Below are 20,362 nucleotides of genomic sequence, written 5' to 3' on the forward strand. Positions count from 1 at the left end.
AGACCTTGCTCAGGCTTTAGGGATGGATTCTGCTTTCATAATTTAAGAAAAAAAGAGCATTGGAGTGCTTTGATCTTTTCATTCACAAGAGGTAGATCAAACAGATAATGAGCAGAGTCAGTATTTTCAATACAACAAACATTTAGGATTTAAAGGACACTGCAAATAACATATTTTCAATCATTCAGCAGTAGCTTGAATATGTCTGTGCTATCTATTGTTGCTTCCACATACAGACCACAGGTTCAGTGCAGACTCCGAATCTGCCTTTTCCTCCTAACATTAAGATTTTCAGATATGAGACCAGCTCGACAAGTAAAGCACCAAAATTCTACATTTAGACACAAACAAAAATAATGACTTGAATAATTATAGATTTTTTTTTTGTATTTAAAAAGTATCCATGTTAAAAAGATATCTTTTCCTTATTAATTATTACATTTACAGACTTTTGGCCAGAAGGGGTAGTTCTGTGGAAAATAACTGCAAAATAATACATATAAAACTGCAAAGATGAAACTCTGAATTTAAAAAGATGAGAGAATCCTATTTTCTTTGCATTCTCCATTTTGCATCTCATTACCTTGTCACTTACAATGACATTATACAATTCTGGCTACCAGGACTAGTATTACCTTGTCGTATGATTGGTTTTCATAAGGAAATTTCCTACAACCTTTTTTTTTTTTTTATAACAGTTACACTGTCTCAGTATCGATATTCTGTGTTGTAAAATTCCCTTCTATTTCTTCTTCCTAGTTAAAGCTAGAAAGTGTAATAAAAACATGACCCAACCCAGCTGGACTGATTGGCTTAACACTATATGTCCTCTATCCCAATGTGGTTCTCTATGGGCTAGGTCATAACAGCATCTAGCTGGGCACTGGAGATGGGCCTGCCACAGTGAGACAATGTCAAGAGCCCTCTATTGCATGTCTAAAGATCTTCCTACTCTATCATTTTAGCTGTTTTTCCTTTACCTCTCTGCTCGGATTTTGTATCTGAGAACAAAATAGGCAATTAGGCGCAGAGAGATGAAGAAAATTCCAAGAACAATGAAGTCCAGGTAAAGTTTGGCATTTTCTACATCCAGTTCTCTCAGAATGGCCTCTGATTTTTGAAAATGGCAAGTGTCGTCTTTGTCACAATGCAGGTCTTCTCGATCCAGTCCATAGATGGAGAGAATTACTCCTTCGAAGCCATATCTGGAAAGAAGAAGGATGGGTTATAAAGCAAAATGTTGATGATCAGTTTAGAAGTAGTCCATCAGCAATACACTCTCTATGAGAGCTTGGCTGGAAACACTGAGAGGTTCAGTATTGTTCTGACATGCCTCAAGGTAAATTCTATCCCTATTACAATCAAGCAGATGACATGCCACTGGCATTTTACATGAGATTGAACAACGATAGAAGTTTTGCCTTGAACTGCTTCCAGTTAGCGTATAGTGCAATTTCTCAGAAGTAAAATGTTAAAATACAAAGCAGACTAATTTCAGCTCACACTCAGAAACTCCGCTTTTAAAAGTGACATTATTAATTCCATTTTTAAAGCTAAGCAAGGGGGATACAATTACGGTTTGAAGTCAGAATATATTAAAAACCGGCATCTATCTAGAATGTCTCTTCTCTTACCTTCTGTTCACTGTAGTTTCACTAATTAATATTGCACAGTTCCCACGTCTCCCCTAGGACTGGGTGTGCTTAGGATCTGACTTTGCTAGCAGATACAGTATCATGGTTCCCACACTTATGATAGCTCCCTCCAGCTCCAAGAGACCCCACACAGGCTAGACAATGGCTAAAGGCCTCAGCTTGAATTCTAGCTACTAATTTGGGGGGGCTGTAGTCTCTCAATCATTGTTTGGTCTCTGTATAAGACCTCACTTGTCAAACAAGAAGATATTTTAGCTTGGGTTTTCTTAGTAATAATGCAACTCAGGCAGGATGGGGAAAAGGGGGATGGGCAAAGGAGGAACCACCTAGGAACCTATTTCCTCATACTAAAGTGGTTCTGCAAGTACATGAGCCATATACAAAATGATAGTCCAAGAACTGTTTACAAGGAGCCATTTTAGCTCCTTGGGCAACATACACTTCCTAATCATTTAATTTCATTCCAAAAAAAAAAACCATTCACCATCACCACAGGAATTCATCTTATCTAATTTCAACCACAAACATTCAGGGTTCTCGACTAAACTAGCCTACCATGCTAGCCTCCAGAGGCTTCCTGATGGCAGTCACCACATCTTGAGACTACTATCTCAGACAAGGAGTGTGACTGACATAGATAGCATATAAGGTGCCTGTGCTTCCAATGCCAACAGTTCAGATTAGAGATAACAGAAACCCCAAGCTTCTCATGGCAGTACTACTGCAAAATTTAAAGAAATCAAATCTTCATCTAACTAGTCCATGTAGGATACTGCAGTGATTTATACAACATTTTCTTCCAAAATGAGGCGCTGGCATCAATTTCTCATTTGGGCATACTGTTCCTATTATTTCACAAATCCACTGTTCCAAAATCCAAGGAGATTTGAATGCTGTGTAATTCCATTTAATTTAATGGAACTTACACAGACTTGTGGCTGATGATCTGTACCGAATGTTCCAGTTTATTTCACATCATACACAAATAAAATGAAGTTGAGATAATGTGGTATTCATTTACATCATATTCATGTATACTTTAAAGAAACATCCTCTGAACATAGTTTCCTTGGCACCCAAAATAACCAAACAGGCAAACAAAATAAAACAAACAGCATTTCCAAAATGGGAGGTTAATGGCCCCCCTAGCAGTACCTGACATAGGAAATGTAGGACATCCACTGGAGGTATGTTGGGATGGTATCAAAGCTGACAAAAAACCCAGAGAACAGAAGCACTGGGATGGCAGTAACTGGCCCCACAAAAGTGGCCACCTGGGAAGAGAAGGAATAGACAGTCTATTGCCAAGAGAGACAGAGAAAACAAACAAACAAAAAAAAAACTTGCTTTTTCATCTGACCTCAACTGAGAAAATATTTTTTTTAAAAGCACTTTCCTTAGGAAATCCTCTGTTCTGTGCCAAACCAAGTAAGTCAGTGAAAATCTCCTCTCTTAGACAGTTGGGAGTGATGCCACTCGAGTCCTTCTGAAAACACTACTCCCCCAAATTATCACAGTTTCAAATAGCAAGAAATTACTAATTTTTTTGGACAAGGTTTCTTAGGGGGGAGGTTAGATGGTCAATGGAGGAAAAGGGGTCCCTCTTCTCTTCCTAAACCTTGCTCCTAGTTGACCACACTGCTGTGCTGGGATCTGTCCTTTGAGACACTTGGACCCACCAAGAATTTACTGAGCAAGATGGGCACTGGCATTCCCTTGCATACCCCGTGTGTGAGACCCATCTTCCTAAATATTATCCTTCCTCACTCACTCCCCGCTGCAGGCACACAAAGTTCCCTTCTCATTAACCCCACATGCACAGAAGCTTCAACTGGTACTAAAATTTGATGAAGAGGATTATATCCAGTTGGGTGGCTTTGGTGGGGTAGACAGATCTTGGCCCATCTCCAGCCTCTTTTCTCTACATCTCCTCTAGAGCAAAAGGCCATACGAGTATCTCTGGGTAGAGCAGACAAACAGGGGTCACAGCACAGGGCTATGCTTAGTTCCAGAGGGTGGCACAGAGAGGGAATCAAGACTTCTACTGCAGAAAAATTATAGTATCAGTGCCTATTAATGTCAATAACATCTATTACCACAGGCACCACAAAACAGTTCTGCTGTGAATTATCACTTCACCAGCCTTCCTGCCAGGAAGCAGAACGGTGGCCAGCTTCCACTGCAGCAGTTAAACCAACAGCTGCTTCCTACCCTCCCTCTGCAGAGGTTTAGTTTCTGGGCAATCCTTTTTCCACCTTGGCTCCTGCAACTTTCTTGTATGTACATGGAAGGACCCCATACTGAGCTGCTGATCTTCATGGCCTACCTCTACTTTGTAGATGCATGCAAATGCATCAGTACTGCAGTTTTTAGGACCTGCTCAGCCAGGGATAAATAGCAAGTGACAATTCACTCAATCAAGCACAGCCCCGTTCAGATGGGGAAGGAATTTCACAGCCTTGCATCCAGTGGGTGTTCACACTCTTAAAGTTGATGGTTGCGAGAAGCATCAAATAGCTCTACCAGACCAAGAGAATATTTTGCCTGTTATATCTTAATAAATGTCTTGTTGACAAAGCAGCAGTCACGGTAAACAGTCAGTACTAGGAGACTGCAGGATTTCTGAGAGGTCACAAAACACCATTAAGTACCTGGAGGGATGTAGAGGCTGCACCTATGAGAAGACCTAGTGACTGTGCCACCAGGGATGTCATGGTTCCCAAGGCTGCAAAGAGGACAAATCGGAGTGCATCAGATGGCTGCGAAGTCATCCAGTAGACAATGCTGCAGTAAGCTACAGGAAACATGATCTGCAAGGAGATACACTTGTAGTTAGTCCATTGAAGCAAAACATTCACTCACTCTCAATAAGATAAAAATGTAGTGAGTTCCAGTTAACTCAGAGCTCTCAAGCTTTGCATGGTACATGACAGGCATGGCATTCAGCTGAGGAGAATGAATGCATCTGCCACAGACTGGGATGTTTATCGTACTACTTCAGTATTAGAAAGCAGATCCCATTCACTTGCAGTCCTTTACGATTCCCCTTCTGCACAAAACCACAGATAGTAATGTGTTTATTCAAAAAGTATTGGGTCAGGTCTGGGCATACTGTAATCCATGTGCATCTGATTTGGAACTGAAGATTCAGCACATATATATGAACAGTTTCACCGCCATTCAAATGGATAAAATACTATTACTGATCTCAGCAAGTGGACTTGCCATGAATTTAAATGATTCTTGTTTTATTGAAAAATAGAGCATATACCTGAAAAGGAACATCCGCCATCGTTTTGGCAAGATAGTAGGCTTTCAGGCTGTACCAGTAGTTCAGATGCTCTCTCAGAAATACTCCCATCTCAAGAGGAACTACAGAGAATACAGTTTTGTAAGCTAGGTTGTCAATGTGTAATATTCTTGCACATAATAACATATCTAATAATATAATATAATAACAACATAATCCATATCTAATCCTTAAGTGCTGTAGTCCCACAGTAAGACTGTAACTCTAAGGCCTTTGACAGACCAGCAATAGTTTCAATTATTTGTCACAAAATGTAAGATGTCAGCCCTGAGACTTGCTCATTGTTTAAAGTATGCATGAGGTTACTCAAATGATCTGAACTTTCCTCAAAGAGGCTTTTGAAGGAAAAATGTTTTCATAGCATGAGGGACTTGGTTATTCATTTTGGTCCAACAGGGAATACAAAGTAACAGCACTCCCCTAAGAAGTAGGGAGCAGTCCATACTGCAGGAGTTTGTTTCTGATACCACAAGATTGTGCTGATTTCATGCAGTAGTCATGATTTAGAAGTCCTAGAGAAATTAAGAGAGTTTCTCTAAGATTAAACCACAAGATCCTGACAAAGCAGAGATCCACTGGCTCCTTAGGAAAAGGGGAAATCCCAGTCCAGGATTGTAACATTGGACGGTGAGGGTTGAGAAACACTGGCAGAACTGTGGAGAGAAGTCTCTCTTTTGACTTCTACACAGCAGCTAGTTAAGTGCAAGATTTACCCTGATACCTGTCTTAGAAGTGGAAGCACAAGTCAAATGTTACCTTACATGTAACAGATACAACTCTCTCTCAACCTGCTGCAACCTCCTCATCCTTTAATTTAACAGCATGACTGCTAATGACTGGTACTCACATGTAAGGACAGTTGGCATGAGCGCAGCAAACATAAGAAACAACATGGAAAAAAAGAGGAAGCCGGAATTGCTGAGGACTTTCTTAGCTTCGTTGCCAATGCCTAAGTAGAGCAAGCCAATGAGCAGGCCAATTCCAATGTGTGAGGTGATACGCAAGTGCGTCAGGACCTACAAGCAAGGAAACAGAAGTATCTCTGATCAGAAAGTCTACGTTCAAAAACAATGGCAATATCACCAAAATCAGAAGCACAGCTTGCAGAAAAACAGTAATTATATCCAGAAGAACATATATAGAAATGTTAATTCTCTTCTAGCATACTGGTCCTCAGCTATGGGAAACTTATGGTAATGAACTTGCCAATGTGAATCAGACCCAAGGCTATTACTGCACAAACGTTCTTCCTGTAAACAAAAGCACAAACTGCAAATGCTGCAATCTGAAATCTTAGTGTCAGACAACGTCATTGAGCCATTGGCCCTCATTCATCAGGGGAAGCAGACTTTCTTTCTGACAAAAACATGAATGTCTCTGAGCAGAAGAGACCATCAAGGGAGGCAGAAGAGTTATTTGGGGCATACATAGACCAAATTAACTTAATCTGGCATAAATAAGCCTTTTGTGTCTTCTCTGCAATACAATACTCCTACAAGAAGTATGGACAAACAAAGGATGATTAACTGTAGAACAACTGCAAGTCTTTACAGCCGAGCATGAAAAAAATCTTAACAACATTATTCTTCCACCTATGCATCTGAAAATAAGCTAGAGTTTCCCCTGGTGGAGATGAGGAGAGGTTTGTATGATCCACGTTCTGAATTTGTACACCTCTGGGATACATATAAATGGTAGTGTCCTAAAGGGATACCTCACTAGGTGAGGGGAAAGAGCAGCGTAGCTGCAGCATCTGGAGCTCGGTAAAGCCAAACTCACCCTAATGCAAGGGTAATTCACTCATGCTGAGCTCCATGTGGCTCAACTACTTTGGAGTTCCAAAACACCTCATTGTCTCAAACCCCTTTCTTAAGGACAGGTATGTCACGTTAATGCGTATATTAATGCGTATATTGCCTTTTCTCCCCCATCATGTAAAGCACCGAAAACCTTCCAAACCACAGGAAAGCAGCAAACAAACCCTCTTTGGGTTTATTAAAGCGGAAATTTGGCAACTAGAAAAGCACTGGGCCAACAATACTGAATACTCCTGAGTCCCTTGGACAAGTGTGCATGTAAGGTCTGTTTGAGGAAGCTCATCTCTTTAATTCATGCTTGTTAATGAAGAAATAACCCTATCTGGAGGATCTTTCAAAGCAGTAACATTCAGACAGTGTAAGTACTCCCATCTCTTGAATTCACAAACAAGAAAAACTTCAAAAATAAGAAAAACTTCCCTGAGTGGAACAAAGAAAGGCCCATTGCATTTTGTTAATGTAGACTAGCCACCCAAAACATTTAATGAACTTGCATGAAAACTGCAGGTTTGGGGATTTTGAAGGGGGGTATTTATTTTTAGGAAAAAGGTGGAGAATATATACTTTTTTTCCCTTGGAGATGACTTTTTTTTTTCTATAATACTTGCTCCATTTTGATTTTAAAGGTATGAAAACTGAAATATTTCCCTTTCAGAGAAACAAAATTTTTATTTATCCATTTTCTGTTTCACCAGGAAAGAGAAAGACTTTAAGCATTAACTTTACAATACACTGAAACTGCATATCTGCCATCCTGTATTCTCTGAAGAGACTAATTTTGTGACATACCAGTACAACTTCACACTCACTTTTTACTAGGAAAAATGATTGTATGAGGGACTTGCCAGTACAGAGAGGATTTAAGCTTTAGGGTTTTAGCCCAGATGCTTCTCAGTTCCACTGAGGAAAAAAGTGATTCACAATTAAGGTGGTACAATTAATAGCAAGGCTGAAAGATCAGTCTCTTTACTTTGAAGTTCTGTGTCAATCTTCATGCATGGTCTGTGGACAGGTGTATTATATGCCTTGAAGGTGTATTATACTGCCTCAGAATCAACTGAATAGATCTTTAGGCTACAAAAATATTACAAAAGCAGTCTTACTGAATCCCTCATGATGGTGAGAAAAGTTCTTTTGAAGAGGATACAGAACTGGGTTAGGCAGCTGGCGGAGAAGCTGTGGCAGCCTTCTGTGGATGAGGAATCCTGCGGAAACACAAGAAAGAATAAACTTCTTTCTTTGCAGTATTTTGCTTAGTTTTCTTTCACAAAAACCCATTCTCATCAGCTGAATGAGCCCAGAAACCTCCTCCACTGACAGGATTTTAAATTCTCTTCCTCCCTCTCCAACCTCAAGCCATACCCGTTACTCGTGTTATACACAATACCTCTTCAGAGGGCCGGTGCCAGAGGAAGGGATTCAACTCATTCTCACCACCACCATCTCTCTTGTAGTCTGTGTCACATATCCTCTCCCGTACTGCCCTTACCAGCCGGCTGTTCTGGTCTCCATATTCACCTGATGCAACTTCCATAACTACACAAATCAAAAGGCGAGTTACTGGTTTATCCTACTGATTAGTTATAGGCTTCATTATTAGGTTCCTTCGATTCTGTAGCATTGACAGAAACGTGAATTTTGTTGAAAACAGGCTCTAATCCACACGCAATTTTATATGTATATACATATAATTTAAACAGATTTTTCCAAAACTCTTCAGTGAGTTCTCTTCATCCTGGTAGTTAAATGAACCGTTTTAGAGGAAAGACAGTGAATACAGCAGTATTGGTAGTCAAAAGTGACAAAGGTCCATTTTATGGTCTTTACTGTGTCTTTGGAATTAAGAAAGAACAATGAAAAAGAATCTCAATTTTATCAGCTGTTGTTCATAAAACAAACAAACAAACAAACAAAAAAAACTCAAAAAGCACAAATACTGGACTCACTCTGAAAAACCACTAAGATTCATCCCTATGAAACAAAACAATATGTTTTATTTCATGGACCTAGACTTCCGTAAGAGAAAAATATTCACTAAATTCTACCACTAGATGGCACTCAAATTGCTTAGAAAAAATCTGATTAATTCTATTTCAAATTTTGGTACATGTATCTACACAGACGTATATGTATGTACAAAAGTGTAAAGCACATCATGGTTCCATTACCAAGGTACTTATCAAATGCAAAACAAATAGAACAAATTATTCAGATTTTCCTTACCAAAATCTGCTGGATTGTGGTAGGTTGGGCAATTCAACCCCAAATCTCTCAGGTATGGGACTAGATTTAATACTTTGCCACGGTAAATGCATTGACCTTGACTTAAAACATAGAGCTGAAACACAAGGCAAAGAAAAGAAAAGATAAAGAAACATGGAAAACATGAAATCGTATCATAATATCTGAACATGCTATCTGTATGACAGCAATCCATGAACCTAATGAAAGCCTGTTGGCCCTGTGCGAAAAACACCTTGGGAGCATTTGTCATCACTTGGTATTACTTTTGCACGTAATTACAACTAATGGAAAATGAAATGCTTGAGATTTGAATTCTGCAAACATTCCCTCTAGGACTCAAAGAGCATTAACTTAGAAACAGACTAATTCAAGCCTTAGACACATGCTGAAAATAGGCAAGAAACTCTATAAACAAGCCATCTAATTTCCATACATTATGGATATTTTTGGCTGGGAGACAAAGCTGGTGAATGTAGGAATGGAGGGAGAGGTGGAACAGCACAGCAATAGGAAATAGCTTGATTATTCTAACTTTTAGCTATGCTATTGACTTTAAATAAGCTCCCTTGCCAGACTCATAATCTGCAAGTTTGTTCACCTATGGTATAGTAGGTTTTCTCTTAGCTCTCACAGCTCTAATCTAGGTCTCCTAACAAGATTAACGTAAATTTAAATCTAACCTAAACATTCATGGTCCACACTACGTCAGGTGGGAGAAAACATCTCCAACTGACTTCAGTTATTATTTCACATGAATAATCTCTTCTGAATTTGCACCTGTGTAGCTAGGATGAGAACATGTACTAGCAACATTGCAGACATTTGTACTAAAGTCCCCTCGCTCTCAAATTATCTCTCATTTACTTTACCAACAGCCCTGTGCCCAGAAACAGCAGTAGGTGAAGGTATAAAAATTGCAAGTGTGATAATTATGATTTCACAAACACATCAGCCAGATTCTTTAAAAACATTGCATTTAAATAATGGAAACAGGCAGAAGAAAAGCCATAATCAAAAAGTATATATTTCTCCAATTAATTTAATTAATTTACCATGCATAAAGAGAAAGAGTTTGAAAATAATTTTGAGAATAATACCTGATCAAACAACTCAAACAGTTTAGCACTGGGCTGGTGAATCGTGCAGATGATGGACCGGCCACCCTGAGCTAAAGCCTTCATCAGAGAGACAACCTGAAAACATGATGCACTATCCAAGCCGCTGAATGAAAGGAAAGAAGTTTGTTATCCATGGGTCCGTACATACCACTTAGAACTAGCATATGTATTCAATACTTCAGTTTCTCACTATTATCTTTTCATAAATTCTCTCTGTAGCAGTTTTATTTTATCATATGCCAACGTTATGCTTGTATTTCTCCACCAGTCTTTTAATTAAGTTGGAAGCATGCCCAAAAATGAAAAATAGGAGTATTCTCAAAGCTGCCTTAAGGGATTTCTACATTTTAGGACTACAGATTTAAATGTGCCCAACTTTAATGAACAGATACATATTCATAACTCTCCCAGCCTCCTCCTAAACTGATCACTGAATTTGATCCTAAATATGCTATATTGATCACTAAAAGTCAGTCTTCAAAATGCTTATATTCAAGCTATCTTTGCTTGAAAGAGAAATTTCACGTGCCACAATTTGAAAACAATTAGTTCTCTCTTTCCCTTCTTGTTTCAGTATATGTCTCCCTTAAATACTATTTATAGTCCCATGGTCTGTTGATTACAGCAGTGAGACAGACACTAAGTACCCAAACCACAGGATTTCTTTGGGCCTTCCTCAGTACTTGCAGGCAATACAAAATGAGCCTTTTCCAAGGACTTAGAGGTGAATAACCTTTCTGCAGCACTGTTCTACCACATAAAGCAGTATTGTTCAGGCTTTATTTTTTGGCCTTGAAATACCTGGTTGGTTCATCAAAAAACATGACAGGAGGATTGTTCACCAGCTCCAAAGCAATGGCAAGACGCTTTCTCTGGCCTCCAGAAAGACTTCCAGTCCTCGTATTGGCGCACGTTAGCAAACCGAGGGCTGTCAATATTTCCTTTACCTAGAGGAAACACAAAAGTGTGTGTCATTTCATTTGTTAGCAGAAAAGAAAAGCCTCTTTAATGTATCACTGATTTTCATGATGAATGTAAACTAGCTCTTGACTATTTCTGTATACATACCTAAGCCTATTTCTATATAATGCAGGAAAGGTGGGTCTTAAACATTTATTAGATTCAGTGGGGCTTAACTGCCTAGCACTTAACATTTTGACCAGAATTCTACTTGTCTCTCCTACATGACCCATCTCAGTAGAAAGTCCTTCCTGTGAAAATGGAGTGGAAATCAGTTCTCTTATAGTATCTCTTGGATACAGCACAGATATCAAAAAAACCCTTTGCAGTATGTGAACTCATTATACAGCAAGACCAACAAGTTTCTCTCATTAGAACTTCTAGTCTGTATTTACAAGGGAATGGAAAACTATAACACAAATCAGTAGTTTCTATACAGTCATGACCTCTTCTCATATCTGTTCTTCAAAGTCTACTCTTTAAAGTGTGGCCATTGATTATAAGCACTTTCATTCTCCTCAGAGCCAATTCAGCTGTCACGCATACTCTCAGATGTTTGGGATTTCCTCAAGGCACAGCCTCAGGAATGGCACAGTTTGTCCCAGGGTCTTTGGAACAAAAGAACAATCCCAGCTGCTATTGAGTTTTTCTGTTTCAGTGATTGTAGATCTGACCTTGTAGCCCTGTATGAGCAAAACAGCTCTATGGCATCAGTACAACACAAACATGGCTGAATCCAAGCTACATTGCTGTATTGCTCATGCAATTAATAAAATAACCGCTTAAAGGGCAGAAAGGAAGCACAGATATGTAACACTTCATCAAAGCATAGGAGAAGGAGTATGTTATTTTTTGAAGTAATGTTTGGGTGGAGGCAGTTTTCCAGACAGGGCCATTAACATCGTAAAGACTGGTCAGACCAACCACTTAGAATCATAGAATGAATCGCAGAACGGCTCGGGTTGGAAGGGACCTTAAAGATCGTCTAGTTCCAATCCCCCTGCCATGGGCAGGGACACCTCCCACCAGATCAGGTTGCCCAAAGCCCCATCCAGCCTGGCCTTGAACATCTCCAGGGATGGGGCATCCACAGCTTCTCTGGACAACCTGTTCCAGTGCCTCACCATCCTCTGAGTGAAGAATTTTCTCCTAATAGAATGATAGAATAAAATCATAGTCACTTGTCCTGATTTGATTTTTGGGAGCTACCTCTCTTAGTCACAAGAAGGGAAAAAGAACAAAACTCACCAACCCTCATTCTCAGAGAGAAGAACTCAACTACCTCCTTCTCTTCAACTCTAGACAGGGTGAACAGAACATGGGCAGCACAAGATAAACCAACTAGAAATATAAAGTATAGTTCACTGGACATTTTTCATTTGTCCCTGACTGTTTTAAACAAGCATCTGTAATCCTGATAACACAAGTGCATAAATTCATAAAATTTATCTACGATAAACATTTACCTTACAATTTACAGCAATAAAATGAATGATTTATTCCAATACAGGCCAGTGACACTAAAACAAATGCCCTTCTAACAGTTGTTGTATAAATGCATACAACACAGTCTTTTCCTCAAAGAGCTATTTGTAGTTACACTGACAGTATGACAACTGAATTAGCTTGCATAGCCTAACTTAGTAAGTGCAAATGAATTAAGACTTTCAAAGTACAAAAAAAGTAACAGCTGTTTCTAAACATAGACATTTTTTCCAATTAAAAGAGTGTCTTTAGCTTATTACAAAAAAAGTGCTTGACTGAATCAAAGCAATCCTAACCTATCAAACATATGCTGATTCATGTACGCTTCCCTCTCTGCAGTTCTTCCCGATTTCCACATATTCTCTGAGATTGAAGAGATTTATAACGTTCCAATTAGGAAATAAGTAAGGACAAAAGGAAGTTATGGAAATGGCTGCCCTACCCTTGAAGTTGCCATAATTTTCATGTTGCAGGCAATGGATACACTTTTCTCCAGACAGGTTAGAAGTGGCTTCACCCTTTCCTTAATAAACTTCTGCTTAGAAATGCCAGCTATGGCCAGAGGCATCTTTTACTAGAATAAGGTACTCCTCTGAAATACTCAAGTCCAACAAGTCAAGGTCAGGCCTCAATCAGATATGCTCATCTCCTACTTCCTTCCGCAGACTTTTATCTTTTGCCAGGAGAAGCTGTGGATGCCCCATCCCTGGAGGTGTTCAAGGCCAGGTTGGACGGCACTTTGAGCAACCTGGTCTAGTGCGAGGTGTCCCTGCCCCATGGTAGGGTGTTGATCTTTAAGGTCCCTTCCAACCCAAACAGTTCTATGATTCTCTGATTCTATTTCAGTTGAGTTCTGTAAGGTGTCTTCTTCCAGTCACCTGCACCATTTCCAAATTTGCCCAAGGAGGGTCTCCTCAATGTACGACTTTGGGAGCACAAAATGCACCATAATGAAAAACTGATCCTTCTTTATCTTTGCAAAAAAAAAAGAGTACTCTGAAAAGCCATGGAAAACCCCAAACTTGATCTTTACAGGAAAAAAAACCTGTACAGAGTAACATACAAGTCCATAATGAAGGTAGAAGGAGCAGCCAGCTTTCTTGGAAGCTAAGTCTCAGTTTTAGCCATGGGCCTTGTTATTGCATAATCCCCACTAGCACTCAGCATAACTCAAATTACTGAGGCTTATGCCTTGAGGAGGCAGTCTACAAGAGAATAATTACCATCTCCTTGTTGGTGTTGTCTTACACTGGATTGAAACATAGTTTGAAGCCAGCAAAAACACTTCCAAACACCCTCTGAGCTACAGTTTCAATTTTAACGAATCTCTCAGCAATGCAAATCATCTCTACATTCATCAGTGCCATGATTTTTGATTTTAAGCTGCAGGCGTAAAATTGGTAGCTATATATTGTTTTGAAACACACCTTGTGGCACTGAACCGTTCTTCCCATATGCTTCAGCATTTCCTGCTAACTCCACCCAAGCACAGACAGACACCTGAGCGCGGAGTAGCCCTAGGTATACACAAGCCTAGATTTTTGAAGTGCAGAATAAATGTGGAGAAAGGTTACATTTCCTACCCTTGTAAGTATAACTGAGGTAACCAAATTCAGCTGAGAAAGCCAACTCATGCACAAGCTAACCTGTCAGAAGCCTTTTTGTCTATCTGAACACCTCCAAGGTATTTTCTTTAAAAAGACAGCACTGTGTAAGTTCAAACGATGGGGAGGAATCATGGCAGTCAGGTGGCTGAGAGGAGCACACTTAGTGCACATCCAGCTAAGTTATAAGCCTTCACAGCCAAAAACCACCACCTTGGCTTCTCTCCCACTCTGGAAAGTCATATGTTAGACACAGCTAGACAATACAGCAAATGGGCAAGAATAAATTGTGCAACTCATCCCCAGTGTTTTTGAAAAGATACATGCATGTTTTAGCCTGGTTTCTTACTTGTCCAAACCTTGGACACTTAGAACAGATTCAAAATACATTAGCCTGTATCTTAACTGCAATTTCATTAGCCTGCCCAGTTGAACAATGTCTCACCGCTGACCAGCACAGCCAAAATGATCAAAGATTTCAAACATGAGCACAGAAATTTCTGCAGCAGTTGCAAGAACTACTGAATTTTTCACTAAACCTTGGAAAGGTGAACTTTGCAGCTGGCCTACAATCACTATTGCCAGACATGTCTGATTTATGTCACCACACACAAGAATGCCTGAGCCCTCTGACCTGCATGTAAGAGAATCTAAGTGTTAAGGGACAATAAAAGACATCCTACAAAACCCGTGAATTCATGTCACTAGATCTTTTGCAATTATCTTCTCAGTGTCAGCTTCAGGCACACTGAAAGCAACTTTCATACAGTCAGTACTATGCATTCACTCATAATGATACCTGTCAACTTTGAGGTTATGATTTATTCTATCATTACAAGTCCAATGCAATTCAGTGCTAGATAAAAAATGTCAGCTTTACAGAGCTCACTTCACAGACCTCTTTGACAACCCCCAAAATCCTCAGTTTAACGGATAGTGTACATACCATTTCTCTTCTTCCTTCATCTTTCTCTTGAAGTTTCAGATGAGCAGATACCTGGAATGCAACATAATGGAATTTGATTTTAAGCTGGCCTGAAGCATCGCAACCAGTTAGAGTGGAAGTCTCAGTCAAAACATCCCAATGTACCATTTAAATGATCTCTTCCAACCCTGAGGGGAAGGTTTAAGTTGAGCTATAATGTTCAAATCACAAGCATCATATATGCCTGTGCTTTAGGTAACAGTATAACCTTAAGTATCGCTCAAGCATCTGACAAAAATCATATTAGAAAGAAAGGCCGTTCTGCAAGTTAAATAACTTGAAAGGAAGATGGGAGACCCACGTCTTTGCATAGCCACTAAGTTCCTAGGCAATGCTGGAATCACAGTTTATTTGTGCTTCCTCCATATCATGAGGATAACCGAAAAAAATGCCATTCTCTAGGAAGTCAACAAATGAGTACAGAAAAAAAAAAGTGATTATTTGTTAATAATTATCAAATTAATTTTAAGTTGTAATTAAAAGTAATTATTAAGTTAAATAAATATTTTTGTCAGAGCCTTGATTGATTAGACAGAAAGTACCATCTGGGCCTACTTCTAACAAAAGTGGTCCTATGGGATTCTGACTACAATGTTCAAATAAACAAAAGAGAAAACCTTCCTCGCGAAGTGCCTCTGCAGGAAATTAGCCACATAAGGCACAGACAAGACTACAGTGAAATTTGTGGATTGATGATGGCATGCAGTATGAGTAACCTTAGCCTTATTTCTCAAACTAAGCAACAGGCTCTTCTAGATTGATTGGTCAATCAATAAATCTCTTGATGCTATGATAAACAACAAAAAGAATTTATGTTGCCTGTACATCTTGGGATTATTCTATTCTTACTGTTTTTTGGAAGGAATTTTGTACTGTTTTTATTACAGACTAGTCACGTAACAGTTCAGAAGCACAGAAATCATGCTTAACGTCAAAACAGCAACTTTTCAGTCAGAGCATGGAAGATGGAGAGAAAGGGAAGAGAATACTTAACCACCACCCAAGAAAAAGGATGCTTCCTACAAAGACTCATTCTGCATTGAATTGCAGGCTTCATTCTCTGGGAGGTCTACTTAGTACAGCCTTCTTCTAAATCATAACACCAGTCACAAATTGAAGGCAATGAAACAGAAGCTCAGACAACCCACAGAAGAATAAGCCTGAAATGGAATTCAAGGCAACATCAAAGTCTAAGCACTTCCACTGAGTAGGATCAAATAGACCTAACAGCTAGTGGCATTACTTAGAACATGTGTGCAATGAACAATTGGAGATTTTCCATTTTCTCCTGCTCAAATAAATTACAGCCAGAAACAAAGATCACCATCATAGCTTCTTGGACAGTCAGATGAGGAAGGAGCATGTCATCTTGCATGATGTAGCAGGAGACTTTGCGAAAAGAGCGCAGGTCACGAGGCTGTCCGTTGATGAGAATTTCTCCCTTCATTCCTGTCTCTCTGAAATGAACCAAGAAAACAACCAGGGGTGAATCTTGCCTTCATTTCAGCTGTCACAGTCCTCATTATGTGGAACTCCTAGGTGATAATTATTGCCTAGTATGGAATAAAACTGATACAGTGGATAGAAATGAATTTATTTCATGATTATTTTCTCTTTTTTAAGAGGCTTCATGTGATTTTGTTGACAATTTCAATCCAATACAAAATGTGTGCTATCTTGCGTGAATGTCTGAAAAAATATGAAGCTACTGAAGTGAATTTATTTAGGTTTGTCTATCTTGTTCCTTATGCCCTAATGACAACACAGAAGCACCTCATAGTTAGCCATAAACCAGAAGATTCAGGTTGATAAACCACAGTCATTTCACATGTTGCAGTTTGGTCTAGAAGACATGCACATTATCACAGAATCACAGAATTGAAGGGGTAGGAAGGGACTTCAAAAGATCATCAGGTCCAAAATCCCAAAACACTGCTGAAGCCCGGGATTGAACCAGGGACCTTTAGATCTTCAGTCTAACACTCTCCCAGCTGAGCTACTTCAGCCCTGCCTGAAGGTGTATTATGAAGGTGTTGATTAAAAAGGGCCTTTTTTTCAAATGTTTATAAGATGTGATTTTCAAATATCACAAACATTAGAGCCAGATTTGTTTTACAGCTAGAAAAGAGAAATCTTTCTGGTGTTCCAGACTTTTTAAATTGCTTCTTATTCTTGAACCTGCCTTGTTAACAGAAAAATCACAAGTTTCTGGAAAAACAGAAAAAATATAAGCAATAAGAATCTAATTAAAAATCTGTGAAATACTTATTTTCCACAAACACTGGCTAAGATTTCTTCTGCTGTTGTCTCCAAGGCATCCACCAGGCTAGCTGATCCTTATCTTACTTGGGATTTTCATGCTACTGACCTGTATCCTGCCAGAATGTTCATGAGTGTTGATTTCCCAGCTCCCGAAGGACCCATAATGGCAACAAGTTCTCCACTGCTGAACTTCCCTGAAATTCCTTTCAAAAGGGTCTTATAACCTGAAAGAAGAAGGAAGAAAAGTTCACTGAATCCTCTCAGACTCATGTCTGGTGGACAGTATAAGTTTAATTCTGCTAAAAAATTACAGCAATTAGGCATTAGTGGGTATGTACTGAGAGGCTGATATTAGGATCAGCACACTGCAATAACTACAGAAAGCCAAATTCTGGGTGAGAGTGGCAGCCTCCTCCCACTACACAAGTAGTATGATGGGATCACAGGAATTCATTTATAAGCACACACACTCTTCATTCACAATAGGAAAATTTTCAGACAGGGATAAGCCTTGCTGCCATTTTCTAATTGCCTTCTCAGAGTATTTTAGGATGCTTGTGTCTCCGTTACAAAACAGAATACTCCACAGCTAATGTAACTCCACAGGCTTGGAGCAGAGCATCCTCCAACCACAGCAACTTCAACACCAAAACTCTGTCCTCTCACCAAAACGCTTTAGAAGATCAAGCCACAATAATCATGCTCTCAGGCAAAGCTGTTCTGGAAAAACCACAACACAAACTTCAAACATCTCACTTTATTTCTGAAAGTGACCTTTGTCAACCAACCTTCATTTAAAAGCCCCAAACTCCACATTTCTGTAGGCATACACAAACTGGACTCCCATGAGAACTGCAGATTCAGAGTTAGCTACATCCAGTTTTTCTTGCACGATGCACAATTTGAGGCATACTACACCCTAACACGTCAGCTCTCCTGTGCTGGAAGTCAAGATCCCTGGTGCACAATTTCTCACTGCTGCGGAGAGGCGTTTTACTGAAACAAGGAATCTGTACAGATAAAAGCTTACTACATTTTTTGGCAAGCAAAACAAGCAAAAGGTTGCCATTTAGTTAGCTGACATCTAAAAAACTCAAGTGCAGTAATAATGAGATTGTTGCTTGCCAAACATCTCTGGTTAATTGGATTTTCATTACGATCTGTAATAATGATTCACAAATTTGTCCTCTCCACTTATGATTTAGAGAAAGTCTTTTTCCTTTAGTGATTTCTGGAGGATTAATGGGGTAATGAGTGGGTGAGGAGGGTGGAGAGAGCCCTGACCTGCATTTAAACTTTTCAGAATTGTTTTCCCCTTTATTTATTTGCTTGCTTGCTTCACTTAAAAGACCAACGTTTTTAATTAAACTAATCATAAAAAAAATGATGAGTAAGATGTCAAAAAACAATCTTGCTGTATGTTGAAAATGTTTCTGTAATTAAGTCATGTCAAAAATGGAAGGGTGGAAGATGCATTCACGCACAGTGCTGGGATTCAGCAATCCTTTTTGCCACACTGGTGCATACTCAGGAAGCATTTATATTCCACAGGTAAACAATCCCAGCGCTTTGATTATCATTAGCACAGGTTGTAGCTGGAACATTGAAAGGCTGTAAAAAATCACCTTGTCTGCAAGCTCCTGGACAACGAATGATGGATTGTCTTCTTCTGATCTCTCTCTTCCTAACTCCATCACTTCTTGTTTTCCTTTCATCCCCACTTAGCATCCTCCTTAAATGTTCTTCTTTATTCTCTGGTCACACACTTGCAATGCCAGAGAGCAAGCTTTTACATCAAGAACATGAACACTGTGCTGCCATGGGATCCCCAAAATCCAAATCCAATACTTTCCTCTCAGCATTCCCCAGCCCAGGGGGAAAGCAGTGGATACAAAAATAAACCATGACCAATAACAAAAAAAAAAAAAAAAAAAAAAAAAAAGACCAAATGTATCAAAACAATGGTTTTCTCAAGTGTCATCTACCTTAGTTAAAATATTAATTCTTCAGTCTAAAATTTTGTCCTGGACCTGAATGAAACAATGCTTTTGAAGCTACTGAGATATCCCAGATATGAAAACAGTGGTGTATTCACACTGCCTGCTGATGGGGCAAGTCCTAAGAACAAAAGCACAAAGTCAAAAGGAACATCTGTTTAGAAGAAACAAGTCCATGGCACCCTAACGAGGTCTAACAACCTCATTCCTCATGCCAACGTCCTGGAAACTGGGATTTGAGGGAAAAGGACAAGGAAGAGCTCAGACCTTTCAAACATGACAATATTTACTAAATGGGATCTACAGAAATAAAATCCTTCACGCTATCCCTTAAGTCCAGTGAGAATCAGCTACCTCCCAAGCCTATTAAATTTGTAAGGGGCCCAAGCATTAGACGTTACCAGCACTTGCTTGCATTATGCGCACACCCACCACACACAAACGATATGCAGCTGGGAATCTCTTGCTCACGTTGGTCAAAAGCTGGCCAAGTTGGACTGTTACTAACTTCCACTGGGACAGGATTTCCTTCACGGGATCCCACGTGTCGTGTATAGGGTAAATTATTCACTGGTGTCTGTCTCTGTTTTCTGTCTGCCCCACAAAGCAGTTCAAAACTCACATTCACATAATCCTCTGTTACAACAGCTACTATTGTACAGCCTTGTTCTGACCCAGATTACCACGGGAAAGCATTCTTGTAGGACATCTGTAGTAGCTCATCATGAGGGCTAAGATCAGGGCAGCAAATATTGCACAAATTTATAGGGAACCATAAAGAATGTGTACAGCCATGAACAGTGAGGGAGATATAACCTAAAACACACACTCATCATCCAAAAACATGTACCAACATATGCGCCTTTTCCTAAAATTAAAGACTTCCCTCTCACAATACAACTGTGAGATTTAAAATTACATCCAT

At 39.5% G+C, this 20,362-nt stretch overlaps 1 protein-coding gene across 3 annotated transcripts in view; it reads right to left on the reverse strand.

The window, feature by feature from the left end:
* Positions 1–976: 976 nt before the first annotated feature.
* ABCG1 (ATP binding cassette subfamily G member 1) overlaps positions 977–20,362 on the reverse strand; it is a gene marked incomplete at both ends in the record, with an annotated part of 50,032 nt that continues 30,646 nt past the window's right edge. The window contains 13 exons of one of the 3 annotated variants that reach the window (XM_084287470.1): positions 977–1,205; positions 2,811–2,929; positions 4,307–4,465; positions 4,927–5,027; positions 5,813–5,981; positions 7,886–7,987; positions 8,170–8,318; positions 9,006–9,120; positions 10,124–10,247; positions 10,946–11,091; positions 15,140–15,190; positions 16,503–16,635; positions 17,547–17,664. In XM_084287470.1, the coding sequence (XP_084143596.1) occupies positions 977–1,205; positions 2,811–2,929; positions 4,307–4,465; positions 4,927–5,027; positions 5,813–5,981; positions 7,886–7,987; positions 8,170–8,318; positions 9,006–9,120; positions 10,124–10,247; positions 10,946–11,091; positions 15,140–15,190; positions 16,503–16,635; positions 17,547–17,664 (1,715 nt within the window). Of the gene's footprint in view, positions 1,206–2,810; positions 2,930–4,306; positions 4,466–4,926; positions 5,028–5,812; positions 5,982–7,885; positions 7,988–8,151; positions 8,319–9,005; positions 9,121–10,123; positions 10,248–10,945; positions 11,092–15,139; positions 15,191–16,502; positions 16,636–17,546; positions 17,713–20,362 lie in introns of all 3 variants that reach the window. The other 2 variants (XM_084287469.1, XM_084287468.1) reach the window with 2 other exon arrangements.

Source organism: Netta rufina, assembly GCF_964035555.1.
Source record: "Netta rufina genome assembly, chromosome: 1".
Lineage (NCBI taxonomy): Eukaryota > Metazoa > Chordata > Aves > Anseriformes > Anatidae > Netta > Netta rufina.